This window comes from Chiloscyllium plagiosum, unplaced genomic scaffold (assembly GCF_037043375.1).
Source record: "Chiloscyllium plagiosum isolate Xiang-an unplaced genomic scaffold, Cpla_swu_hap1 HiC_scaffold_53X, whole genome shotgun sequence".
Lineage (NCBI taxonomy): Eukaryota > Metazoa > Chordata > Chondrichthyes > Orectolobiformes > Hemiscylliidae > Chiloscyllium > Chiloscyllium plagiosum.
This window is the reverse complement of record NW_028270191.1, coordinates 22335985-22363955: the sequence shown is the minus strand read 5'-3', so window position 1 is coordinate 22363955 and position 27971 is coordinate 22335985. Positions and strand designations below refer to the sequence as shown.

General features: G+C 46.9%; 1 protein-coding gene across 2 annotated transcripts in view; it reads right to left on the bottom strand.

Moving 5' to 3' along the window:
• LOC122543294 (acid sensing ion channel subunit 1b) overlaps positions 1–27971 on the bottom strand; it is an 847708-nt gene that overhangs the window by 187163 nt on the left and 632574 nt on the right. The window contains exon 1 of one of the 2 annotated variants that reach the window (XM_043681800.2): positions 21238–22229. The exons of the other annotated variant lie outside the window; for it this stretch is intronic. Within the exon in view, the coding sequence (XP_043537735.2) occupies positions 21238–21840 (603 nt within the window). The 5' untranslated portion in view covers positions 21841–22229. Of the gene's footprint in view, positions 1–21237; positions 22230–27971 lie in introns of those variants that run through there. 2 annotated transcript variants of the gene reach the window in all.

Here is a 27971-nt window from a genome sequence, read left to right as displayed (position 1 = left end):
GAAGGAGCTTTGACACATTGCTACAATGGATCGCGTCAATAACACAAGCATCAAATGCCTCATGCCAGCCACTATGGTAAAAGGACAATTGAGTGACAGGAATGTATGTCAAAGCCAACTTCCAAAGATGGCCAGTTTTAAATAATTACTGGCTGGCCAAATCAATTTGTTTCACAGTAAACCTCTGATCTGCACTCAGTATTCAAAAATTCAAGTCTATAAATCAGGAAAAGGACCCTCTGTGGTCTCTGGGTGGTCGGCCACCAACTGAACATTAAATGAAGCATTTGTAAGCTCTGTCGAGCCATCAGTCAAAAGAATGGATAGAAAAGAAGAAACCAGATGGTAAAAATAAATAAAAACGGCATGTCACAGAGACAGATCACGTGCTGGGAAAGAGATACGCTTTGGTCACAGTGCCAGGTTCCCGTGTCAAGAAGACAGTGCCAGTTTATTTCAGACCTCCAGCATGGCCCATACCCAGCATCAGAGCAAGGACAGCACAATTCTGCTCCTATTATGGAAGTTTAATAAAAACCTGTAACGAAGCAGCAGTGGGTTTCATTAACACCACTGCTCCACAATCCCTGCCACCTCACCTCATTGCCATGTGTTCTTTTTAGCGCAATAAATATTGCATTCGCCCAAGTTTGTGGCTCAACATTTTTTAACCCATTTCAACCCGGACGTGCAGGCAGAGCAGTAGCATGGAACGTGTAACAGAAGCAATAAACCTTCACACCTTTCTCAAAGAATTGCTTTAATAAGCAGCTCCCTCCCAATCCCTGGCGTTGCCATAGACACCCACAGACTTTGACTCAGGATTTCATGCTTAGCAAAGGACCCAGTGATAGCAACCCCCCCCCCCCACGTCCTTCAGCAACTCTGATGTTGGCAGCGAGGCAAATACATCGGATAAGCTCACTCACTCAGAGATGTACAGCACGGAAACAGACCCTTCGGTCCAACCCGTCCATGCCGACCAGATAGCCCAACCCAATCTAGTCCCACCTGCCAGCACCCGGCCCACATCTCTTCAAACCCTTCCTATTCATATACCCACCCAAATGCCTTTTAAATGCTGTAACTGTACCAGCCTCCACCACTTCCTCTGGCAGCTCATTCCATACATGTACCACCCTCTGTGGGAAAAAGTTGCCCCTTAGGTCTCTTTTATATCTTTCCCCTCTCACCCTAAACCTATACCCTCTAGTTCTAGACTCCCCCACCCCAGGGAAAAGACTTTGTCTATTTACCCTGTCCATGCCCCTCATAATTTCGTAAACCTCTACAAGTTGACCCCGCAGCCTCCGATCTAGATACAAAGAAATATTCTACATTCCTTACTCTGGATACCTCGTAATAAGTTGCAATATGTTGGCTTAGGTAGAAGGAAATATCCTAGACTATTGGTCTGAGCTAGTCAGGACGGTAACAGAGGCAAGAGGTGGAAGGCATAGATCACACTTCAGGGCCATTTTAATATTTGACTTTGTTCACAATACCCTTTTGTGGTGAGCTGCCCTCTTGAACCACTACAGTCAGTCCATGTGCCGTAGGTAGACCCACAATGCCATTAAGGAAGCAATTCCAGGACTTTGACCCAGTGACACGGAAGTAATGGCAACATAATTCCAAGTCAGGGTTGCTAGGGACCAGACCAAAACACCTCAAAAGAGATGGCTTAGACCCGAACTTATTTTGTTTAAAATTGTAAGGCACTACATTCCAGATGCAATTCCGTTGGTCACACTGCTCGGCTTTAAGCAAAACACACTTCATTCTTAAAATACAAGCAAAAAGTAAATAGAATTGGCAGAGAGTTAAAGTTTAGAAATAATTAAGATAATATATTCTGTAACTACGAATCATCAAGTGTTCTAATGTAGCAGCATCCCATAATCACACCCTTGGCAAAGGCAAATTCAGCAAAACAGATTCTCCTTGAGAGAGAGAAAGAGAGCGAGAGAACTGTAACTTGCAGTTCAACTCTAAAACCCCCCAAAGTCAACAACTGAAAGTAATACCGAACCCCCTGGGTCTCTGTGCGAGCCTGACTCCACCCATTCATGCTTGTCTTGTCTAATGCTTTTTAAAACCCCAAAAAGCTATTGACTCTGCCATCCATGGAGCAGACGCCTCGGCGCCAGGTTTACAACATTCCTCTGCAAGCGGAGCAGGAAAGAACAAATCCCTCTTCAAGGTACATCTCATCCCAGGACAGTGAGTGGCTTGAAGGGGGATATGCAGGGGATGGTGCTCCCATGTATCTGCTGCCCTTGCCCTCTAAATAGAAGTGGCTGTGGGTTTGGAAGGTGTTGTCTGAGGAGCCGTGGGGAGTTGCTGCTGTGTATCTTCTAGATGGTACACACTGCTGCTGGTGAAAGGAGTGAATGTTGAAGGTGGTACCAATCAAACGGGGGCTGCTTTGTCCTGGATGGTGTTGAGCCTCTTGAGTGTTGTTGGAGCTGCCCCCATCCAGGCAAGTGGGGAGTATTCCATCACACTCCTGAGTTGTGCCTTGTAGATGGTGGACAGGCTTTGGGGAGTCAGGAGGTGAGTTACTCGCCGCAGTATTCCCAGTCTCTGACCTGCCCTTGTAGCCACTATATTGATATGGCTAGTCCAGTTCAGTTTCTGGTCAATGATAACCCCCAGGATACTGACGGTGGGGGATTGAGTGATGGTGACACCATTGAACAGTGTTAAACTCTCTCTTGTTTCAGATGGCAACACCCAGTGTTTGTGTGACACAAACACTACTTGCCACTTACTAGCCCAAGCCTGGATATTGTACAGATCTTGTTGTATTTGAACGTGGACTGCTTCAGCATCTGAGGAGTTGCTGTTGTGCAATCATCAGCGAGCATCCCACTTCTGACCTAATGATGGAGGGAAGGTCATTGATGAAGCAGCTGGAGATGGTTGGGCCTAGGACACTACCCTGAGGGAGTCCTGTCCTGGATTTAACTAACCCCGAAAACTAAAAGCGTTGTCCTTGGTGCCAGGGGAGAATTGCCCCCGAGTCCCACTGACTAATGTTATCAGGATTTCCTGAAGCTGCACTCAGTCAAACATGGTCTTGATGTCAAGAGCAGTCACCTTCACCTGGCTTCTGGAATCCTTCTGTCCATGTTTGGGGCAAGGCCAGAACAAGATCAGGGGCTCACCATGGTGATCTGATGATTCCGCGGTGACATTTTAAAAGTCTGGAGCTCGCAAGAGAGAGGACAGACTGAGGGAGATAAAGGCCTTCACACGTCCGAGAAAGAATATCTTCAAACAAGCAGTAGTGTCAGAGATCAATACTATGCGGATGAAGAAAACCACATATCACAGTGTGCTTTAATCACAGGAAGAGCAAGACAGGAGTTCTTATGTAGGATCAGGAAGAAACAAATATTGATATTGCAACCATGTGTTAATGGGCAGAAGAACACAGCTTCAGTTAACTCCATGTACCCCTCTGTACCTGCCAGAAATATCAAGAACACTCTTCAGTTTTAATTAACAGGACAAAATGTTAAAGTGCATCGATTTCGACTTGGCAGTTTGAAATGTTCCCGTGTCCACTCCTGACACCACCCAAAGTAATTCCTCCACCTCACTTGAAGAGATTTTTATTTTGCTAATTTATCAAATCACGCGAGCCATCTTCAAAAGCAAACCTACTTAACAATATGCAGCCATACCTGGACTTTGTCAGAATATTCATGTTGCAGGCTATTACCATTGAGCCAGAAGTATTAAATGGCATTGGCAAAAGTACTTCCAATTTTGTGGGATCCCAGAGCATAAGACCATAAGATTAAGGAGCAGATTTAGGCCATTTGGCCCATTGGGTCTTCTCTGCTACATTGGTCATGGCTGATAATGTTTAACCCCATTCTTCTGCCTTCTCCCTCAATTCCTTTACCAATCAAGAATCTATGTCTGTCTTAATTACACTCAATGACTTGACCTCCACAGCCCTCGGGCAATGAGTTCCACAGAGTCACTACCCTCTGGTTGAAGAAATACCTCCTTTTCTCAGTGCTAAAGGGTCCCCTTCATTCTGAGGCCATGTTCTAGTCTCTCCTACCAGTGGAAACATCTTCTCCACAGCCACTCTATCCAGGCCTCTGTATCCTGTAAGTTTCAAACAGATATCCCCAAGGTAAGATCAGTCAACGTGTTTTTGCCCTGCAAGAAATTCCCGCACTGGCAAGCTGGGAGGGAGGATGACCTGGATTTCAACCATGCCCATCACTTGTCAGCAGCTGACTCTACCTCAGCACCTTCAGGGAACACCCATTAACCACACAGGAACAATTGGACTCTGTCCAACAGCCCTTCACTGGATGGATTAGGATTTCATCTACTGCACCCGACTGCATCCATCCCTCTGGATAGCTCGGATCTCAGTGGAAGAACCCCTGAATTCGGTTTCTGGAATCCAAAGGGCACCATGGCACCACAGGAATGCTGATATTTGAAGTGCCATTGGTGCATTGCAAAATGGCACGGTGGCTCAGTGGTTAGCACTGCTGCCTCACAGCACCAGATTTCCCCTCTCGGGTGCTGTCTGTGTGGAGTTTGCACGTTGTCCCCATGTCTGCATGGGTTTCCTCCGGGTGCTCTGGTTTCCTCCCATAATCCAAAGATGTGTAGGTTAGGTGAATTGGCCACGCTAAATTGCCCATAGTGTTAGGTGCATTAGTTAGGGGTAAATACAGGGTAGGGGAGTGGGTCTGGGTGGGTTATTCTTCGGAGGGTCAGTGTGGACTTGTTGGGCTGAAGGGTCTGTTTCCAAACTGCAGGGAATCTAATCTTACAAATAAAAACTCAGCACCACGCAAATGCAGTCCTATCCACTGGTGGTGCCACTGTGTTTATTGATAAAAGAAATGGGGGTAACATCATGGCTGCACACCCACTGGTCCAAAGGTATCCCGTTCCTATCACTGTGCTCCCCCGAAAGGGGATGACACACAATCCACCAGGGGTCAAGGTGCGAGAGTTTGGAAAAGTGCATGTTTTGAATTCTTTTAAAGGGAAGCAGTGTACGGATGAACAATGTTTTAAAGTGGCCTTTGATTAGGAGCATACAAAATCGGAGCCAAAGGCTTTCAGAAACGACATTAGGAAACTATATTAACTGCAAAGACAGCCTCTGTTAGTTCCAACAGGCAAGACATTGCACTTGCTAGTGTGATGACGCGGTCCCCTTTGCTTTCCAGTGTCTGCTGTGGGCCAGCTAACTGTTAAAATCTACCTCTGAGCATGACCAAAGTTAGCAACTGCTGTTTGTTACGTCTGCTGCACACAATGCTCCAGGGACTCCACTCTGCTTTGTGCAGCAGGATCCAATTAGTGACTGAATAAACTTGTTCCTGCATCGAGGGAACCGGTTTCGAAATTCAGTCAGACACCGCGGTGGAGCCATTAATTGATCAAGGCACAAGCCTCTTGAGCACAATTCTCTGCAAATTCGTTTGAACTTCAGTCTCATGATATTACTTCCCACTGCAACGACTTGCATTTTAAACATAGGTGGAACAGAGGATACATTGAATTGGGCCCAATTCACTCTATTTGGGGGACAGCTAGGATTAGGGACGTACAACTCAGAGCAAAAGGGAGATATTGAGGCGAGCTGTTCAAATGCCTGAGGAATGTGGGAGGCTTTAAGACCCGTTTTGAAAGGATGAGGGTGGGAAAAATCAAGGTTACACAGGAGATTGGGATTAAGGGATGCAGCGTTCTGGGAGGGTCAAAGGAGGGAATCCATTGCTGCTTTCGTTTTTTTCTTTGCCCAGTGTTCTCTCCCAGCTGAGTATCCTTGCCAATGTGTCAACTACCCTCTCACACCCGAGCAGGCATTGTGAGAGATGGCAGCGCAAACCTGGGCAGGTTGGTTGGCTTTAGAGATTCGTGCCCTTAATTGGCAATTAAAGGTGAAGTAATTACAGCACCATCAGGCTGGCTTTCAAAACCGGTGCCCAAAGAGCTAGGGCGACACTTGCAGTATAGAGGGCACACTTTATTGTCAACTGTGCCACTTTTAGGCTGGCACGTTAACCAAAATGCAGCAAGCCTGTACAGACTGACATAAAAGATTGGGTAAAATTCAAAGGAAAAGATACATTCTCTGGCGCCCTGTTTATCCTTCATCCAACCTAAAACAGGTTAACTCGCCATTTACCCCTGTCATTGGAGGTATCTTGCAAATTGGCTGCCAGCTATGCTTAAATATTTAACGGTGAATTCCAGTTTAGTTGTAATTCATAGGTTGTGAAGTGTTTTGGGCCATAAATCCGTAGATCCCAAGGACAGGAGAGGTCTTGTGTTAATTGAAGTTCCGTCTTGTAGCAATCTTGGCGAATTGTCATGGACATTAATCGGGTGACCTGGAGAGACCGTGGTCAATTTCAAGGACAATCCCGAGGAAAGGTCAACAGACCCGAAACGTTAACTCTGATTTCGCCCCACAGATGCTGCCAGACCTGCTGAGCTTTTCCAGCAACTTCTGTCTTTGTTGTCAATTTCAGGGTCACTTGTCAGGAGCTGGACAGAAGGACAAAGCTCAGTCGACTGAGCAATGCTGCACTAGCAGCATTAGTTGAGGTAGCGAGGGTTTCTGTCTGTGATAGCAATCTGAACAAACCAGACTTATGGATAAGCTATTGGAAGATTTGTAAAGAAGAGGTAAGAGATGGCATTGGATGGGTGATGTGGAGAGAAAAATAAAACAAAATGGGGAGGCAAAAATTCTCCATGCTGATGGTCTTCCACAGTTGACAAGCAACTTGGCAGCTAGCTCTCTCACCGAACCAATGTCATAACCAGCTATCAGATGTGTCCAGCTAAATATATCACTTAAACCTGATATCAGCAACTCAATGGAGAAATTAGGATCAGGTTACTTATGTACAGTGTTTATTGAGCTATTCAACAGCTCACGAGAAAAATCAATAAAAACACACAAATTTACATCTGCCTGATAATTCAAATTCACTGTCACTGTCAGGATGTCCCTGCCTTTCACAAACGCCATGCAGAAAATCAAGATAAAAAAAGAACGAAATGGTAGATCTTACTAAATGTAGATTGAGGGCAAAATCCTCGATTCAGCTCTCTGGATGAGCCAGTTTTAAAAAAAACAGGAGTGTTCCTTGCAACTCTTTGGTTCAGATCCCTTCAGAAGGTCAAGTGACTCCTTCCCTTACATCTCATGGATGGCGATGGCAGCTTGACTGCCAGGAGCCATAAGAAACAGCAGAAGCAGGCCCTTAGCTCCGTTCAATAAGATCACAGCCGAGTCGATTGTGGGCTTGACACCATTTCTCAGCCCAGAACCCCTGAATCTTTTGGCAAATCAACAATCCAGCTCAGCCTCCAATATGTTCAATCATCCCCGACTTCCAGCGCTCTGTGGCAGAGAATTCAAAACACCAACAACCCTTAGAGAACCCACAGTGATGTCTTCAAGAGGAGACACTTTAGTTTCAAACTGTGCCCCCTCGTTCCAGATTCTCTCCAAAGGGAGATATCCTCTCAATATTTATCCTGTCAGCCTCTTCAGAATTGCCTCATTCTACTAAATTCCACAAGATAGTCAATTGGCAGTAGATATTGAATATTGCTGAAAAATAACCTTCTGATGAAGGAGCAGCGCTCCGAAAGCTAGTGCTTCCAATTAAACCTGTTGGACTATAACCTGGTATTGTGGGATTTTTAACTTTGTACACCCCAGTCCAATACCGGCACCTCTAAATGCTGAAAAATAAGCATTTCTTACAACTTTGCATCTTGCTCTCATCAGGACATTTTGTGAAATTTCCCCTGGGAAAAAAGGAGAACAATGTGGTTTATTTTCTTATTTCTCTTTTTTTCTTTTTCAAATTTCCACCACCAGGAAGAAAGAAAACACCCAAGTGGAGAGTCTCCTATTTAGAGTCATAGAGATGTACAGCATGGAATATGTTTTTTTTTTCATTTTTTGTTTTTTTTTCTTTGTTGTGAGTGTGCAAATGTGAACAACGTGGTTTTTTTTTTTCTTCTCTTTTTCGCCCACCTCTCCCTGAACAACTCCAGGGTGTCGGTGGAGACCGCGTGCTCCTTCTCCAAGGACACCCGGGCCCTAACGTAACCGCGGAAGAGGGGCATCACTCTTGTTTTTTTTGGTGTGTGTGTATAGGTGTGAGACACGGTGAAAGACACAAAGTGCACGAATCCTTATTCAATTCCCACCACTAGTAAGATAGGAAAACACCCGAGTGGCCAGTGACAAACACTGTCCTTCACATCAAAGGGCAGTGCTGTGTGATCAAAACAGTGAAGGGGAAGGTAGGGACTAAATCAAAATAGAATTGGAGGGAGAAATAATGCACTCCACTCCCTGCAGCACCCACCTCTCCCTGAACAACTCCAGGGTGTTGGTGGACACCGCGTGCTCCTTCTCCAAGGACACCCGGGCCCTAACGTAACCGCGGAAGAGGGGCAGGCAGTCGGCCCTAACAACAATGTGGTTTATACTGTGTAAAGGAGTGTGCTGATTGGCCGGCAAGTGATAGAGGCTTTGCTATGGAGAATGCACCACTTAAAAATGATATCTAATGGATAACTGTCAAGGCATTGCCCTGAGCAATGAACCAGCGAATGGCTGTCATCCATTTTGTTGTGTTGAAACAGACACAGTCAGTGTACATGTACTTTCTGTCCACAAAGGAGTGGCCAATGACCAGCTTGGATCCACCAGAGGTAACACGTCTGGTTTAAAATTTAAACAAAGCTTGGCAGTTAACTGTCAGTCATCATTTAACTGATGCATTCCACAAAGCAATAAATACTGGTCAGCTAGTGATGCCCACATCCCACAAATGAGTAGGGATGGGTGGGTGGGGAGAACCAGCAACAGCCCACTCACCAACCAATTAGTACTTACAGTCAAAAGAGATGTACAGTCCTTCGGTCCAACTCATCCATGCCGACCAGATAACTAGCCCCACCTGCTAGCACCCTGCCCATATCCCTCCAAACCCTTCCTACTCATATACCCATCCAGATGCCTTTTAAATGTTGTAATTGTACCAGCCTCCACCACTTCCTCTGGCAGCTCATTCCATACATGTACTACCCTCTGTGTGAAAAAGTGGTCCCTTTTATATCTTTCCCCTCTCACCCTAAATCTATGCCCTCTAGGTCTGGACTCCCCCACCCCAGGGAAAAGACTTTACCTATTTATCCAACCATGCCCCACATGATTTTATAAACCTCTATAAAAGGTCACCTCTCAGCCTCCGACGCTCCAGGGAAAACAGCCCCATCCTATTCATCCTCTCCCTGTAGCTCAAATCCTCCAACTCTGGCAATATTCTTGTAAATCTTTTCTGAACCCTTTCAAGTTTCCCTTATAGCAGGGAGACCAGAATTTCACTTAGTATTCCAGAAGTGACCGAACCAATGTCCTGTACAGTGCAACATGACCTCCCAACTCCTGTACCCAATGCTCTGACCTTAAAAAAAAAGTATAAACATCGTGGGGCGAGGGAAGAGATTTAAAAAAAAGATGTGAGCGGCAATTTTCTTTTTACACAGAGTGGTTCTCACATGGAATGTGATGGATGTGAGGTACAATTACAATGTTTAAAAGATATTTGGATAAGTACATGAAGAGGAAAGGTTTGGAGGGATATGGGCCAGGAGCAGGCAGGTGGGACTAGGTTAGTTTGGGATTATGGTTGGCATGGACTGGGCGGACCGAAGAGTCTGTTTCCATACTGTATGACTATGTTGTTCCCCTTGGTAGTCTTGTGAATTGCCCTGAAGACAGCAAGGTGAAAAACTTTGACAAAAAAAAAAATGCATCTTTGACCCAACTGAAAGAGAGTCTGGGTAAGAGAGCCATTGAATCAAAGCAACTGAACTTCCGGACCCAATACACACTGACTGGCCTCACTACCTTCCTGACACCATTCATGCAACATTCATGCCCCTCTCTATTTAATCATTTCATGGAAAGGATTTCTGAAAGTCAAGTTTATAAATCCAGGATCAAGCCTGAACTGGTTCAGTATCTACAACCGATACAAATTACAGCCAAATTGCTTTCCCTTAAACAAATTACTTTCAGAATTAATTACTTTAAAAAGATTAAGTTTCATTCTCGTCAGCCTCAAAGTATTTGCTAATGCTATACATTAAATTCTCCATATCATGTTCAATATTTACTCATTTTCAAGTGAGTTCACACTGGTAACATTTTGTCCTCGGTGTTTTTTTTTCCAGAATAAAATGTGTTTGTTCTTTGCTGAGTCTTCAACAATCATGTTTCTGCTCTCAAACTCTCATCCTAAACCCTTCCTGCCTACCGCCTCTTTACATAGACTTATCCTTGCTACCCTTTGGACAGATCTTTGGTCATCTCCCCAGCTCTCTGCTCACTACCTATGCTACTCTTGCTGGGCTCTCTCGGACTATTTGCAACATAAGAATACAAGTTTGAAAGCTCCAAAAGGGAGAGCGTTACAAACTTCCCCTTCCCAACAAAATATATGGAATTGATGGGAATTCAACCCACGTCAATAAAGAAAGGTTTCAAATGTTATGGGTGAAATATTGTATCAAACATACAACACAGAAATGGGCCATTTGGCCCACGAGCCCCCTGTGTAAGAAGGGAGGGAGGGAGGCAGAGGACAGGAAACATAGGCCGGTTAGCCTGACCTTAGTCGTTGCTAATATCTTAAGAGCCCATTATTAAGGAGGAGATTGCGGAGTACTTGAAAGTGCATGGTCAAATCGGGCTGAGTCAGCACCGCTTCGCCAAGGGGAAGTCATGCCTGACAAATCTGTTAGAATCCTTCGAGGAGCTAAGGAGCAAGTGAGACAAAGAGAGCCAGTGGACGTGATCCACTCGGATTTCCAGAAGGCCTTTAACAAGGTGCTGCACAGGAGGCTGTGAAGTAAGATAGCCCACAGTGTTAGGAGCAAGGTCCTGGCATGGGTGCAGTTTTGGCAGACTGGCAGAAGGCAGTGCATAGGGAACACAGGGGTCATTTCAGGATGGCAACTAGTGACTAGTGGAGTTCCACAGCGATCGGTTTTGGGACCACAACTATTCAGGCTACACATTAATGATCTGCATGAAGAAACGTCAGGTATTTTTGCAAATGTTCAGATGGCATAAAGGGGCAGGTGGTGTTGAGGAAGTAGGGAGCCTGCTGAAGGACTTGGACAGGCTAGGAGAGTGGAAAAGAAGTGGCAGATAGATTACCCTGTGGGAAAATGTGAGGTCATGCACTTTGGTAGGAAGAAGAGGCGTTGGCTATTTTCTAAACGGGAAAAGGTGTTGGAAATCTGAAGCACAAAGTGACTTGGGAGTCCCAGTTCAGGATTCTCTTCAGGTTAACATGCAGGTTCAGTTGGCAGTTGGGAAGGCAAATGCAATGTTAGCATTCATTTCAAGAGGGCTAGAATACAAGAGCAGAGATGTACTGCTGAAGCTATTTAAGGGTCTTGCCAGACTGCATTTGGAATATTGTGGGCAGTTTTAGGCTCCATATGTCAGGAACAATGTGCTGGCATTGGAGAGAGTCCAGAGGAGGTTTACAAGAATGAGGAGAAAGTGAGAACTGCAGATGCTGGAGATCAGAGCTGAAAATGTGTTGCTGGAAAAGCGCAGCAGGTCAGGCAGCATCCAAGGAACAGGAGAATCGACGTTTCGGGCATAAGCCCTTCTTCAGGAATGAGGAAAGTGTGTCCAGCAGGCTAAGATAAAAGGTAGGGAGGAGGGACTTGGGGGAGGGGCGTTGGAAATGCGATAGGTGGAAGGAGGTCAAGGTGAGGGTGATAGGCCGGAGTGGGGTGGGGGCGCAGAGGTCAGGAAGAAGATTGCAGGTTAGGAAGGTGTGCTGAATCCGGGGGTTGGGACTGAGACAAGGTGGGGGGCGGAGGGGAAATGAGGAAGCTGGAGAAATCTGCATTCATCCCTTGTGGTTGGAGGGTTCCTAGGTAGAAGATGAGGCGCTCTTCCTCCAACCGTCGTGTTGCTATGGTCTGGCGATGGAGGAGTCCAAGGACCTGCATGTCCTTGGTGGAGTGGGAGGGGGAGTTGGAGTGTTGAGCCACGGGGTGGTTGGGTTGGTTGGTCCGGGTGTCCCAGAGGTGTTCTCTGAAACGTTCCGCAAGTAGGCGGCCTGTCTCCCCAATATCGAGGAGGCCACATCAAGTGCAGCAGATGCAATAAATGATGTTTGTGAAGGTGCAGGTGAATTCGTGGCGGATATGGAAGGATCCCTTGGGGCCTTGGAAGGAAGTGAGGGGGGAGGTGTGGGCGCAAGGTTTGCATTTCTTGCGGTTGCAGGGGAAGGTGCTGGGGAAGGTTACAAGAATGATCCCAGTGGCAAAGGACTTGTCATATGAGGAGCAATTAAAGAACTCTGGGTCTGAATTCAATGGTGAGAGGGACATCTGATTGAAACTTACAGAACACCGAGAGAACTGGACACAGTGGACATGGAGAAGGTGCATCTGTTAGTGAGAGAGACTAGGACCCAAGGGCACAGCCTTCGAGTAAAAGGGATGATCCTTCGGAACAGAGACGAGGAGGATTTCTTCAGCCAGAGGGTGGTTCATCTGTGGAACTCATTGGCACAGAAAGCTATGGAGGCCAAGTCATTAAGACAGAGCTAGATTGGTTCCTGATTAGTAAGGGGATTAAGGGTTATGGGGAGAAGGCAGGAGAATGGGTTTGAGCCATGATCAAATGGTGAAGCAGACTCAGTTGGTGGGGGGGGGGGGGGCGAAATATACATATGGGTCATAGGAGTTAGAGTCATAGAGCATGGAAACAGACCCTTCAGCCCAACTCATCCATGCTGACCAGGTTTCCCAAAGTGAACTACTCCCTTTTGCCTGTATTTGGCCCAGACCCATCTTGTGGAATCTCCTCCCAATCCTATCTACATGATCACAGCCTTTTGGCAAATGTTTCCATTCCCTTCTCTCTCAATGCTGCTTCCATTTGAAAGCACTGGAACTGGAGTGAAGTCATAAACGTTGAACTTCATGGCAAACTGCTGTGGACCCTTGTAGTCCCATTGCTGGCAGCAAAACAGGAAGCCCGTTTGGGAAATGCAACAAGTCAAGAATTCATAACGTATGCTCGTGGGGTTAACTGGTCAACGAGGTCACCTCTGGATCACAGGATGGAGAAGTTGAGCTCAGAAATGAAGGCAAGACCCCAGTGTCATACTGAAAGAGGAGAATGAGCATCGTTAACACTTGGAATTCATCTCATTGGCTATCCTTCCCTCAGAATCACTTATAGACACCAATCTTCATTCTATTGTGAGGAAGATAATTTCATAAAGTTGTGACAACGCTCCAGATCCCTTGTGTACCAGACACAACACTAACATCAATTTGGACACAAATGGAGATTACAAATGGCTTCCTACACCTCTGGGTGCATACTGCTTCCTTAGGAGACAAATTGGGTACAAGCCTTTGAACAATACAACAAGTAACCCTTTTCCCATTTTATACTGCACAATTCCACATTACAATTGCCCTAGAGTCTTGGACAATTAAAAGAGTAATCTCCAAATCAATGCTATGAGCAAATTCAGGATAAAAATTATAGGGGCATTCAAAACATTTTTTCAAATGGAACAACTTTATTTATCAGTTATACACTGATTGGAGATGGAGAATAATAGACTGCTTGACAATTTATAAGCCAATACATCATTGGAGCAAGAATCATCCAATCACTTAATGGATAACCCATTGGCTGTGGAAAGGCTGACCATCAAAAGAAAAACAATAGAACATAGAACATAGAACAATACAGCACAGAACAGGCCCTTCGGCCCACGATGTTGTGCCGAACATTTGTCCTAGCTTAAGCACCCATCCATGTACCTATCCAATTGCCGCTTAAAGGTCGCCAATGATTCTGACTCTGCCACTCCCACAGGCAGCGCATTCCATGCCCCCACCACTCTCTGGGTAAAGAACCTACCCCTGACATCCCCCCTATACCTTCCACCCTTCACCTTAAATTTATGTCCCCTTGTAACACTCTGTTGCACCCGGGGAAAAAGTTTCTGACTGTCCACTCTATCTATTCCTCTGATCATCTTATAAACCTCTATCAAGTCACCCCTCATCCTTTGCCGTTCCAATGAGAAAAGGCCTAGCACTCTCAACCTATCCTCGTATGACCTATTCTCCATTCCAGGCAACATCCTGGTAAATCTTCTCTGCACCCTCTCCAAAGCTTCCACATCTTTCCTAAAGTGAGGTGACCAGAACTGCACACAGTACTCCAAGTGTGGCCTAACCAAGGTCCTGTACAGCTGCAACATCACTTCACGACTCTTGAATTCAATCCCTCTGCTAATGAACACTAATGAATCTTATAGATGGAGATGTTGATTGGTCAATGGCAGGGGGATAGGGGATGATACAGGTCATGTGATGACACCTCCAGGACCACATCCAACCAGAGTTGGCGATCGTATTCCCTGAATTTCCTAAGCCATAAAAGGTCAGTGGACCAAGAGCTGGATGAAAGGATTGAGAGTTGAATCCACTCCCAGCTCCCTGTGGGGAAGTTTCGATCCACGCAGGGATGCTGGCAATTCTCTCAGTCAGATTTATGGGAAGTCAATATTGTTGGCTTCTTCCTTGACTGCATTCAATCAGTTGACCTTGAGTACATCTCACTGGCACCGATCATCACTCACATTCGCACATGTGGCCATCTTGTTGGCACCCAATTGAATGCCACAATGCACATCATAATGGACTCTCCTTGCAACACCCCTTCCCTGGTTTCCTGTCCTCCCAGCATCACTCTCCCACACACCTGGGGACCAAATGAAACCCACAAACTGGTTGAAAGTCTTTGGGCTGCATCTCACTTTCCCTGCTTCACGATGACCTGCCCAATCCCCTAGCCTCTGCCGTGGTGTCCCGTTTAGAGCAGGATCTAGCAGGAGACATTCTTTGGATCGAGGAATTGAAAACACAGGAAGTTATCAACAAGTTCCTCATGACAGACCCCCATCTGTCCAATGGCAGGCTTTGAACTACCCCAATGAGTCTGGTCCATAACATTAGATCCTTCCTATTGTTATGGACCAGACCAAACCCCTGTAAAATATAGCCAAGATCCTAATTGTTTTCCTTATTTTAACAACAAGTGCCAGGTATTGTGTTCAATAGAATCCCTACAGTGTGGAAGTAGGCCACTCAGCCCATTGAGTCCATACTGACCCTCTGAAGAGCATCCCACTCAGACCCACATATCCCCCCCTACCCTACCCCTATAACCCTTTATTTCCCATGGCTAATCCACCTAGCCAGCACATCCCTGGACAAAATGGGTAATTTAGCATGGCCAATCCTAATTTGCACACCTTTGGACTGTGGGAGGAAACCGGAGCACCCGGCAGAAACCCACGCAGACACGGGGAGAATGTGCAAACTCCACACAGACAGTCACCCGAGGCTGGAATCGAACCTGGGCCCCTGGCGCTGTGAGGCAGGAGGGGAGAGAGAGAGAGGGGAGAGAGAGAGAGGGGAGAGAGAGAGAGGGGAGAGAGAGAGAGAGGGGAGAGAGAGAGAGAGGGGAGAGAGAGAGAGAGGGGAGAGAGAGAGAGAGGGGAGAGAGAGAGAGAGGGGAGAGAGAGAGAGAGGGGAGAGAGAGAGAGAGAGGGGAGAGAGAGAGAGAGGGGAGAGAGAGAGAGAGGGGAGAGAGAGAGAGGGGAGAGAGAGAGAGGGGAGAGAGAGAGAGAGGGGAGAGAGAGAGAGGGGAGAGAGAGAGAGGGGAGAGAGAGAGAGGGGAGAGAGAGAGAGGGGAGAGAGAGAGAGGGGAGAGAGAGAGAGGGGAGAGAGAGAGAGGGGAGAGAGAGAGGGGAGAGAGAGAGGGGAGAGAGAAGCTTGAACTTATACACTTAATGGTAAGGTCCTGGGGAGTGTTGCTGAACAAAGAGACCTTGGAGTGCAGTCGCAGGTAGATAGGATAGTGAAGAAGGCGTTTGGTATGCCTTCCTTTATTGGTCAGAGTATTGAGTACAGGAGTTGGGAGGTTGTGTTGCGGCTGTACAGGACATTGGTTAGGCCACTGTTGGAATACTGCATTCCATTCTGATCTCCCTGCTACAGGAAGGATGTTGTTAAACTTGAAAGGGTTCAGAAAAGATTTACAAGGATGTTGAGGGTTTGGGCTACAGGGAGAGGCTGAATAAGCTGGTGTTATTTTTCCCTGGAGCATTGGACATTGAGGGGTGACCGTATGAAGGTTTATAAAATCATGAGGGGCATGGATAGGGTAAATAGACGAGGTCTTTTCCCCCAGGGTAGGGGAGTCCAAAACTAGAGGGCATAGGTTTAAGGTGAGAGTGGGAAAGATTTAAAAGGGACTGGAGGGGCAACTTTTTCACGCAGAGGGTGGTGCATGTATGGAATGAGCTGCCAGAGGAAGTGGTGGAGGCTGGTACAATGACAACATTTAAAAAGCATCTGGATGGATATATGAATAGGAAGGGTTTAGAGGGATATGGGCTAATGCTGGCAAATGGGCCTGAGGGAGAGCTCTTTTTTTAAGAACACTGTGTGGTAAATACCTGGATTTTCTTACCTGCAAGGGGGTAGAAGCAGAGCCAATGAAAACTGGATGGGCAACAGAAGACAAAAAAAAAGTGACAACCCCATTTGACAGAGTGGGAGAATGGGACTGACTAGATTGCTCTGGAGAGCACTAGTAAATACTTGATGGGCTGAACAGCCTCCTGTGTTGTAATAGCTCCAAGGCGCTCTCAGGTTGAGGGTGGGAGAAAAAGCAATGGGGAGGCATGGCAAATCAAAGAGGGAGCAGTTGCTTGTGCTAGGCCTCAAGTCTGGTGTGGCAGGGTGACAGGGAAAGGAGGAGGGTTGTGGGAATCTTCCCTTGATGTTTCTGGTCAGATTATTACTGCAGCCAGCTCTCACGAACAATGTTTGTCCATTCAGCCTCTTGCACCCTCTCCAACAGTCAAATTATGGCTAATCTGTACCTTAAAATTCCAACGATCCGCCTTTGTACCCCTGCCCAAGAAATACAATGTATTCCAACTTAAAATTCAAACCCTTTGTCTGATCATCAGCTAAATGGATCACTGCAGAATAATTTCAGAGCGACAGGAGGGCATTTCCTGTGGTAGAATCCACAAGGGCAAGTTTGCCCTCAGACAACACAGCAAGGAAATCCTGTGTTGCACAACATGGAAAACAAATCAAAGTTCAGACTAACAACTTTCAAAAGGAAATTGGATAAATACTCAAAATACAGCTAATTTGCCAGGCTATGAGGAAAGAGCAGGGGTTGTGGCATGAGGATTGGCATCTGAGATTGCTCCGGTGGTAACATCTTTGCTGAAATTGTTCCAAGTTAAACTTTGATGTTTCCATGGATCCACAGGACACCTGGTAGGAGCCTGCATTTCAAGAGCTTGCGAGACATTGACAAGAAAATCAAGTGGATGTTTCTGCTCACCCTGCCGTCTTCCAAATCACATTCTCCCCAGCCTCAAAACGTAGCAGCTCAACAGAAACAGAGACTAACGGTGCCAAAAGCACTGGTGCATGACAACAAGGTAATAGCATTTGTCAGCAAGGCATTGTGCAGCCTCCCAGCGGGTTCTTACACAAGACAAGACCAAGGCTTTTTATAGTAACTGAGCCTAAAGATCAAAGTTTGTGAGAAGATTTGTAGCTCGGGTGCTCGTTGCTGTGGTTCTGTTCGCCGAGCTGGGAATTTGTGTTGCAGACGTTTCGTCCCCTGTCTAGGTGACATCCTCAGTGCTTTCCTCCGGAGGAAAGATCACAGAAGCGCTTCAGAGGAGGCTCCCAAGCACTGAGGATGTCACCTAGACAGGGGACGAAACGCCTGCAACACAAATTCCCAGCTCGGTGACCAGAACCACAACAACGAGCCTAAAGATGCTCACAGCTGTTCATCAAGCCACTTCAAAACTTTATTACTGGAGGAGGTTGTGGGAGAGCAGGGGAGGGAGGGAAAGAGAGACTGGGACAAAGTAGATTGAAAGAACAGAGGAATTAAAGTCTGAAACAAAAATAGAGGGATGAGGGGCCAGTAATTACATCAAAACTCTCTGGAGGAAGCTACAATTTAAACTGTTTTTTTTTCAAAAATAAAAAGATGCTGTTGGTTTATAATCTTTTCTTGAGCTGAGTGCAAGTAAGGACTTTCGTTTTCAGTTCAGAACTCATTTATTAGATATGAAACAAGGGTCTGCAAAGGCATTACGGTTGTGGACAGCACGGTGGCCATAATGTCATTCACACCACTGCTGGCTCCACCCTTGGACATAACCAAGTCCCTTCCCCATGTGACAATGGAAATCCCCAATGTATCTTTCACCCCGAAATACTCTAGGTGACGTTTCAAAGTCCTGAGTCATTGTAAAGTACGTTTGCCTCTGAAAAATTTTAAAAAAAGAACAGAATTCTAAAAAGGTATCTCAGCCAAAGACTGGCCACAGCTCAACTGCAAGATCTACTTGTGCACAAGTAAGTATAGAAGTAAAGGACTGGCAGTTACATAGCAGCTTTCACAACCACCAGAAATCTCAAAATGCTTTACAGCCAATTACAAACTCTATTTTTTTGAAGAGTACTCACAGTTTTAAATGTCAGGGAAAAGGGCAGCCAATTTGAGTACAGGAAACTCCCACAAGCAGCAACCTGATAACGACTGGATTACTTGATTGTGCTATTGAGGAATAAATATTTCTTTGAACTCTGCATAGAACTCCTTCAACAGTGCCCTGGGATCTCTCATATCCACCTATCTCCTCAGGGAAAAGACAGCATATTTGACAGTACAGCATTGCAGTGGACCATTGGCCTCAATGTTTGTGCTTAACCTTGAATGTGAGATTTAAACCTAGGGCCTTCTGAATCAGGGATACGGCTGCTACCTACTAAGCCATGAGGGTATGTTCTTGGTAGCATAATGAAATCTCCAACAGAGAAAGATTATTTCCCCTTTCATCATTCAGCATTTAATGGGTAAAGTAAGCTGACGGGAATAGAAACTTTGAGTCAAGCAAGAGTGTGAAAGAACATTCATTAATATAGCACCTTTCACAACCTCAGGATGCACCAAAGCACTTTACAGCCAGTGAAAGCACTTATGAAACAAACAGTCCCTGCTTTAATGTCGAAAACACAGCTACCTCCTACCAACAGCAATGCAGTCATGACCAGATAACCTCGGAGAAAGTGAGGACTGAGGATTCTGGAGATCAGAGTCAAAAAGTGTGGTGCTCGAAAAGCACGGCCGGTCAGGTAGCATCCGAGGAGCAGGAGAGTCGACGTTTCGAGCATAAGCTCTTCATGCTCAAAAAGCCCCTCATTCCTGATGAAGAGCTCACTCTTGAAACGTTGACTCTCCTGCACCTCGGATGACCAGATAGCCTGCTGAGTGAAGTTAATTGGGAGGTATTAATTTGCCCATGGCTCTCTTTCTGCTCCTTGTTCTTCTTTAAAAATAGATCCATAGGAATTTTGTACGTCCTCCCAAGAAGGAAGGCAGGACACTGGCTCAATGGGTCATCTGAACGTCAGCACCTTGAACAGCTCCCTCAGCACAGCACAGTGCTGGAGTCTGAGCTTTAATTTTGCACTCAGAGTGGGACATGAGCCCACAACCTTCGGATTCAGTGTCACCAACTGAAAGATAGCTGCCGCTTCCAAGATTATCAGGTGAACCAGCTGTGCACCCAAAATAACAACTGACAAATGGAAATGTAAAAGCTGAAAGCAGGTTGGAAGTGCAGACAGTTGGAGGTTCAGCCTTTGGTGTACATGCCAGGGGCTATCACAAGGATGGATAAGATCACTGGCACTCTCCCTCACCTCAAGTTACTTCCTAAAACAGCTAGCCCAGCCAAGTCCCATAATGCACCAGTCTCTCTGCAACTACACCAGGAAGGTCACATCTCGTCCCAGAGGCCAAGTCCCATAATGCACCAGTCTCTCTCCGCAGCTACACCAGGGGTCACACCTCGTCCCAGACGCTTTTGTACGTAATCCAGGCCAATACTTCAGTGCTGCAGTGTCAGAGATGCTAACTTTCAGGCAAGGTATTAAAGCAAGGCCCCTACCTGCCTCCCACAACTGCTCTCCTGGGCACTTCTCCCGGGGGTCCAGGCTGGTGTCAATCCCTCAACCATCAGGCCTGATCAATTTATCCTTAGGATTGTCTGTGGGATTGTACGGTGTGTAAATGGGTTGCTGGAGTGGGAACTGAACCTGCAACCTCCAGCGGTGTGTCAGAGGCCTGTACCTAACCACATTGCAGTGCTTTGGCAGCCATTTTAAAGTGGATCCCAGCCTACGATACACACAATAGTGTCACCACCTCATCATGGATGGCTCTGTGCCGTTTCTCTGCCGACATAGCACTGACCTAATGTAGACACCAAGGGATTAACTGATGCCAATTCTTCAGTGCCAACTTCATCATTGTTTAAGCAATGGAACCCACTCCCTTAAAAACCAACCTCAACGAGGATCCCGATTATAGTGAGTGGAGTGCAGAATCTACAAGGACACACAAGGTAGAAGTTGCCATTGTCCCAGACGGCTACTCTCTCATGAGGGTGGTTTAAACCGGAGGGTCTCAGGCAGACGGGGGGCAAGTTGAGAGGGCAGGGCCTTCATTCAACCTCGGCCGGTGGTGGCAATTGAACCTATGCTGTTGGCATCACTTGGCACTGCATGCCAGGTGCCCAACCGAGCTAACAAACCCCTCTCTTGGGACAGCATGCCCTGGGCATCATGCAAGTAAGACAGTGGCTCACACCAGTGTTTGAAAGAAGAGTTGATTAGATTACAGTGTGGAAACAGGCCCTTCTGCCCAACAAGTCCATACTGACCCTCCGAAGAGTAACCCACCCAGACTCATTTTCCTTCCATTTCCTTCTGACTAATGCACCCAACACTATGGACAATTTAGCACGGCCAATTCACTGAACCTGCACATCTTTGGACTGTGGGAGGAAACCGGAGCAAACCCACGCAGACACGGGGAGAACGTGCAAACTCCACACAGACGGTTGCCCCAGGCCAGAATCGGGCCCGGGTCCCCTGGCGCTGTGGGGCAGCCGTGCTAACCACTGAGTCGCCGTGCCGCCCCAAGGCAGCAGGAGTCTGGTGTTGAGGGAGAACGGGACTTACCACCGTGAAGTTCTCAGGACCACATTCCTCCATCCGGTACCGACAGTCCTTCAGCATGTCCTCCAACTGATGACTAGTCCGGTTGAACAACTCGTACATGCTGTAGGGGGCACCGTCGTTCCTGACCGGGGGCGCCAGCTGGAACCCTGGATCCATGCCCTTGGTGTATCCCATCAACGAGCCGGCCAAAGCCAAGTCCATGGATGTGATCTTGGAGCGCCGGAAGCGGTTGAAGTTGCAGAGGGTCACCGCCGGGAAGAACAGGAAGGGGCTGTCCATCTCGTCGAGAGCCGTGATATGATGGTACTCCAGATAGTACATGACCCGGTCCATCACCTGGTACAGAAAGATGGCGAGGGAAGACAGGAACGCGCAGCCCCACAAGACTTGCCGGACACCACAGCCTCCTTTCACAAAGATGTGGCCCATCCCATGCAGGTTGGAATTGGCAGCAAACTCAGCCAGGCTGACCCCAGCGGACTGGTGGTCTTCCGCATGGCCGTCCTCTTCAGAAAACTGATCAAACCTCTCCTCCCTTCTCCTCTCCTCTGCTTTCTCATCGTCGGCAGCGAAAGAAATAGTGCAAAAAATCTGGACTGGCATTCTGAATCCGACGGGAAGCTGCTGTTGTAAATTCCAAAATTTGTTTTTTTTTTAAAAAGTAGCAGTTCGTTTGCACACATTTAAAAAAAATGTTCTGCTTTCAAAATAAAGTGCAGATCTGAGGTAGAAAAATAGCTAAACTGACACAATACAATTCAAAAGGTAGAAAAGAAACCATGCATTCCATGCTGCAGAAAGTTAAGAAGGCAATGGATATGAGCTCAAGCTGTCTCTGTTGTACAATAAGTGCCAGTCAGCTCCACTGAAGAAGTGCTGTGTGTGATCACATTGCCAGAGTACTGAAGCCAGGATGATGAGCAGACTCGGCCTGCTCAATAATTTATCAGGAGCCCGTCCCAACGAACGACAGGGAGGACTTTTGTCAGTGGATCTGGGGCTGCTGCCTGATCACTGAGTCCTGATCCACCAGTCGATTGCAAGCACAGAAACTCTCATGACAACCTTAGACCTCTGACGCACACTCTCTTTCTAAACAAGCACTGCGAGGCATTTCTTATCTTCCAGCTATTAGCAGCGAGAAAAAAAAGCAGCAGAGCAGGACGTGTTAAGAGAGAGAGAGCAAAAGCCAGTCTCTCATCGCCGTTCCCACTCTTCTCTGCCTCACTCAAAATAGCCTCAGCGAAAGAGTTCAATCTTTTTAATGAGTCAAAATTTGAAAGGTGATGGATCAGCCTCTCACTGCAATTGAGATTTATTATCCTGCAATTGACTAATTTGACGGCCTTTTCACTGGTGGGTGGGGGACTGTGGGTTTTGAGTAATGAGTGCCCAAGTGCCAAGATCAAGCATATTAAAGAAACTTTATTGAAAGCAGCAGCTCAACCGAGTGTTAGCAACAATTGAAGCGCTGCATTTGATTTATACCGAGCTGTCAGCATCAATTACAAACTAACACACGCCAGGGGAGGCTCAGCCCGCACACGGGGGTTCCAATCCAAAACCTGCTCCAAACGGAAAGTTCAGCCCCGAGTTTCCAACAACATTAAACAGCCACAAAAGCAGCACCTTCCTCACCAACACAGCAGGCATGCAGCTGCTCTACCAACACTGTCCCCCTCACCCCCCACCCCGGATCGCACAGCTTAACCCTGAACAGGCCGAATGTTTCGTGCTCGGGCAGAAATCGTGGCTGCATTGAAATGGCGCCACCTGTGGGACAGTCTGCGGATCGGCCACTGGACTCAGGAGCCACGATGGACTTAGGAGTTATTTCAGAACCTGGAGAGGAAGCAAGCCCGAGGTGGATTCCGGAGTTGAGAGGGGTTTGGCTTCTGAGGGGAGACTGAGTAGACTGGGACTATGTTCATTGGAATTCAGAAGACTGAGGGGGGGGGGGAATCTTATAGAAACATATAAAATTATGAAGGGAATAGATAAGATAGAGATAGCGAGGATGTTTCCACTGATGGGTGAAACTAGGACAAGAGGGTGTAACCTCAAGGTTAGAGGGAGCAGATTGAGGACTGAATAGAGAAGGAACCCCCAGAGGGTTGTGAATCTATGGAATTCCTTGCCCAATCAGCCATGATCTTGGTGAATGGTGGAGCGGGCTCAAAGGGCTGGATGGCTTACTCCTGCTCCTTATTCTTATGTCATCCTTGATCCTGACAGACTGCAAACAACGGGCTTTGGAAATATAGAATACAGCAGTAGGCCATTCGGCCCGACGAGCCTCTTTCCCCAGTCAACCTGATCCTGGCTGATCATCCAACTGTTCCCACTTTCTCCCCAACACCCTTTTGATCCCTGCAGCCCTAAGAACTATAGCTAATTCCTTCTTGGAAACTTTCAAGGGGAGGAGATTCACTAGGTTGATTCCGGAGTTGATTCCGAGTTGCCTGATGAGGAGAGATCGTGTAGACTGGGATTATATTCATTGGAATTGAGAAGAATGAGGGGGGAATCTTATAGAGACAGATCAAATGATGAAGGGAATAGATCCGATCAAAGCAGGTCGGTTGTTCCCATTGGTGGGGCATACCCTCAAAATACGGGGGAGCAGGTTTAGGGCTGAGTTAGGGAGGAGCTTCTTCCCCCAAAGGGTTGTGAATCCGTGGAATTCCCTGCCCAGTGAAGCTGTTGAGGCTACCTCACTGAATGTTTTTAAGATGAAGATAGATTTGTGAACAGGGAAGGAGTTAAGGGTTACAGTGAAAGGGTGGGTAAGTTGAACTGACCATGATCTTAGTGAATGGTGGAGCGGGCTGGAGGGGGTCAGATGGCCTACTCCTGCTCCTGTAATGGTTAGGCCTCAACCTGTTTCCTGTGGCAAAGAATTTCACAGGCTCGCCACTCTCTGGGCAAAAAAACATTCTCCTCATCTCAGTCCTAAATGACCTTTACCCTTAGCTGGTGACCCCCGGTTCAGGATTCCCTGGCCAACGGTAACATCCTCCCTGCATTTACTCTTCCTATTATAATACAATCAGAAATATTGACTCGGTTTCTCTTCCCACAGATGACGCTGTTAATTATTTTGAGATTCCCACCCACCTTGCCCTCAGTTCCTGCATGGCTGCGGGTTCCTACAGGACTGACCTGCAGGAAAACTTGGAACTTCTGACATGGAAGCGAGAAAGGGATAGAAAATGTGGAAATATAGACACATGATCTTAAAGAAATAGGTGCTTCTTCCTTACTGGAGCAGTCAATCAGACTATGTTGCAAAGAAGGGGGCGACACTAGCGTCCAACAGTGCACTGTTAAGTACAAGAAGGATCATCTTCTGATTTAATGAATGGTTTCATGTGGAATTTACAGCAGAGAAACAGGCCATTTGGCCCAACTGGTCCATGACAGCGCTTATGTCCCACATGAGAATCCTTCCAACTCAAGTGACCATAACCTCCCACAACAAGGGCGGCACGGTGGCTCAATGGTTAGCATGCTGCCTCAGGGTCCCAGGTTCAATTCCAGCCTCGGGTGACTGACTGTGTGGAGTTTGCACATTCTCCCCGTGTCTGTGTGGGTTTCCTCCGGATGCTCCGGTTTCCTCCTACAGTCCAAAGATGTGCAGGTCAGGTGAATTGGCCATGCTAAATTGCCCATAGTGCATTAGTCAGAGGGGAAATGGGTCTGAGTGGGTTACTCTTCGGAGGGTCGGTGTGGACTGGTTGGGCCGAAGGGCCTGTTTCCATACTGTCGGGAATCTAATCTAAAAAAACAGTTTTCAGGATCATGAATCTATGTTACACTTTCGCCACATTCAGTTTCATGCTCTCTTGCTGAGGCCCACTGCCCACTGCCCAACATAATCAGGGATCTGCTCAGCTGTCACTGATGTCAATGACTGGCAGTCAAAATCAAAAAGGTCACAGCTTGAAAACACCTTGCAGTTGTTGGAAGTTGGAACAACGATAGAAATGGCAACAGGTCAGGGAGACAGAGAGTTAGGATCGATGGCCTGTGCTCAGAACTCTCATGAAAAGGTCACTGAACCCGAAACGTTAACTCTGTGTTTTTCTCTCTGCAGATGCTGCCAGACCTGCTGAGTTTCTCCAGCCACTTCTGTTTTCCTTTCTGATGGAAAGGTCACTGAACCCAAAACGTTAACTCTGTTTCTCTCTCTCTCTCTCTCTCCACAGATGCTGCCGAGTTTCTCCAGCAATTCCTGTTTACAATTTGACATAGTCTCCTATTCCGTTCTCCCTCACGTACTTACCTGGCATCTCTTTAAATATACTCGCATTAACTATTCCCTGTGGTAGCAAATTCTATATTCCCACCACTCTCCGAGTAAAGAGGTTTCTTCTGAACTGAATGCTAATTTAATCGTGGTTAATTTATACCGTTGCTAATTCATATTGGTGGTCAATGGTTTGTTCTCTCTCAGGAGCAGAAAGCTGCCTCTATGTTTGCCCTGACAAATCCCTTGATAACTTTAGAGACCTCTTTTGCATCACCCTCTGAGCCTTGTCCATCCTAAAGGATTTTGCCGGGTATGGAAGGTTTGAATTATAAGGACAGATTAGATTAGATTAGATTAGATTCCCTACAGTGTGGAAACAGGCCCTTCGGCCCAACCAGTCCACACCGACCCTCTGAAGAGTAACCCACTCAGACCCATTTCCCTCCGATGAATGCAGGCATTTTAGCATGGCCAAATCACCCAACTTGCACATCGTTGGACAAGCTGGGACTTTTTTTCACTGGAGCGCAGGAGGTTGAGAGGCACCCTTATAGAGATTTATAAAATCATGAGGGGTATAAACCGAGTTATTGGCAGTTGTCATTTTCCTAGGATGGGAGATTTCAAGACTTGGGAGCACATTTGAGAGGAGAGAGATTTTACAAAAGACATGAGGGGCAATTTTTTTTACACAGCAGGTGGTTCATGTGTGGAACGAATTTCCTGAGGAAGTGGTGGATGTGGGTACATCTACAATGTTAAAAAGACATTTGGATAAGGACATGAACAGGAAAGGTTTGGAGGGATATGGGCCAGGAGCAGGCAGGTGGGACTAGTTTAGTTTGGGGATTATGGTCAGCATGGACTAGTTGGGCCGAAGGGTCTGTTTCTGTGCTGTATGACTCTAAAGTGCTAGCCTATTCGGTCTTCCCTGACATAACCTTCTCAGTCCCAAGATCATGAATTTACAGTACATCATCTCCACATTCAGTTTAATGTTCTCATGGTGAGGCCCACTGCCCACTGCCCAATACAATCAGGTATCTGCTCAGCTGTCAGTGAAGCCAATAATTGGCAGTCAAAATAAAGGAGGCCACAGTTTGAAAATGGCGCGAGCTAAACAGGACACAACTGTAAACAGAGAGAAAAGGGACAGTGAACACGATTATCCATGAGTGAATTTGACCTCTGCGTCACTCCGAGTATAAGAACATAAGAACTAGGAGCAGGAGGAGGCTCTTCAGCCCCTTGCAACTACGTCCCCATTCAACAGGATCATGGCTGATCTACCTCAACACCACCTTCCTGCCTTATCTCGATATCACTCCGTTTCCTCAGTGGCTAAAAACTCTGAGTCTTAAATGTATTTAACGATGGAGCAGCCGTGATCCTCTGGGCAAGAGAATTCCAAAGACTCACAACCCTCCGCAAAGACTCCTCTCTTTCGGTCCCTAATCATGAGGCCGTGGCCTCTGTGTTCTAGATATTCCAGGCAGCAGGAGCAACTTGCTTTGTCAAGCACCACCTCCTCCCTCCTCCCGCACCCCCCTTCCCGAAGGACATCGTGCAACTCAGTGAGGTCACTTGGAAAGCTCAATAACATGTCAAACCATGGTGGCTCAGTGGTTAGCACTGCTGCCTCACAGCGCCAAGGACCTGGGTTTGATTCCAGCCTCAGGTGACTGTCTGTGTGGCAGTGCTCTGGTTTCCTCCTACAGTTCAAAGATGTGCAGGTTAGGGTGAATTGGCCATGCTAAGTCCAGGGATGTGTAGGTTAGGTGCATTAATCAGGGCTAAATGTCGGGGAATGGGTCTGGGTGGGTTACTTTTTGGAGGGTCAGTGTGGATTTGTTGGGCCAAAGGGCCTGTTTCTACACTGTGGGGATTCTATGAAGTCGAACCGAACCGAAAGAGGACTTGCATTTGTGTAGCGCCTGCCATGACTGTCGGCTGCCTCCAAAAGCGCTTCACAGGTGATATGACATAGGAAGCACAGCTGTCAATTCACACTCCCACAGGTGTGGGCTAATCCGGTTCTTTGGAAGTTGATGGAGAGGTCAAACATCATCTGGAACACAGAGAAAAATGCCCCTATTCTTCTTTGCCATGCACCAGAGCGCGTGGAGAGGGCCTTGGATTGATGTGTCAACCAAAAGGCAGCACCTCCCTCAGTACTGCGCTGGAGCAGGGCTTGAATCCATTAGAATGCCCCAAACAGTGCCCCCTCCTGGATTGGAGAACACACGCAGATGTCAAGTCAACTTTGTCCTCCTGAAGTCAAAACAGTCCAGCTAAACGTGGCCACCAGAAAGATGGATAATTGTACCCAGTGAGAGTCGACACTTCCAGCACAGGAATGGGACAGCAAATTGGAAAAAGAACAGCGGAAGAGGAGTGAAAAGAGATGACACAGTATTTAATCATATTCCCTTGTTTCCTTTCTCTGAACAGCAGATAAATTGGCCTACATTAAGTAAATCCA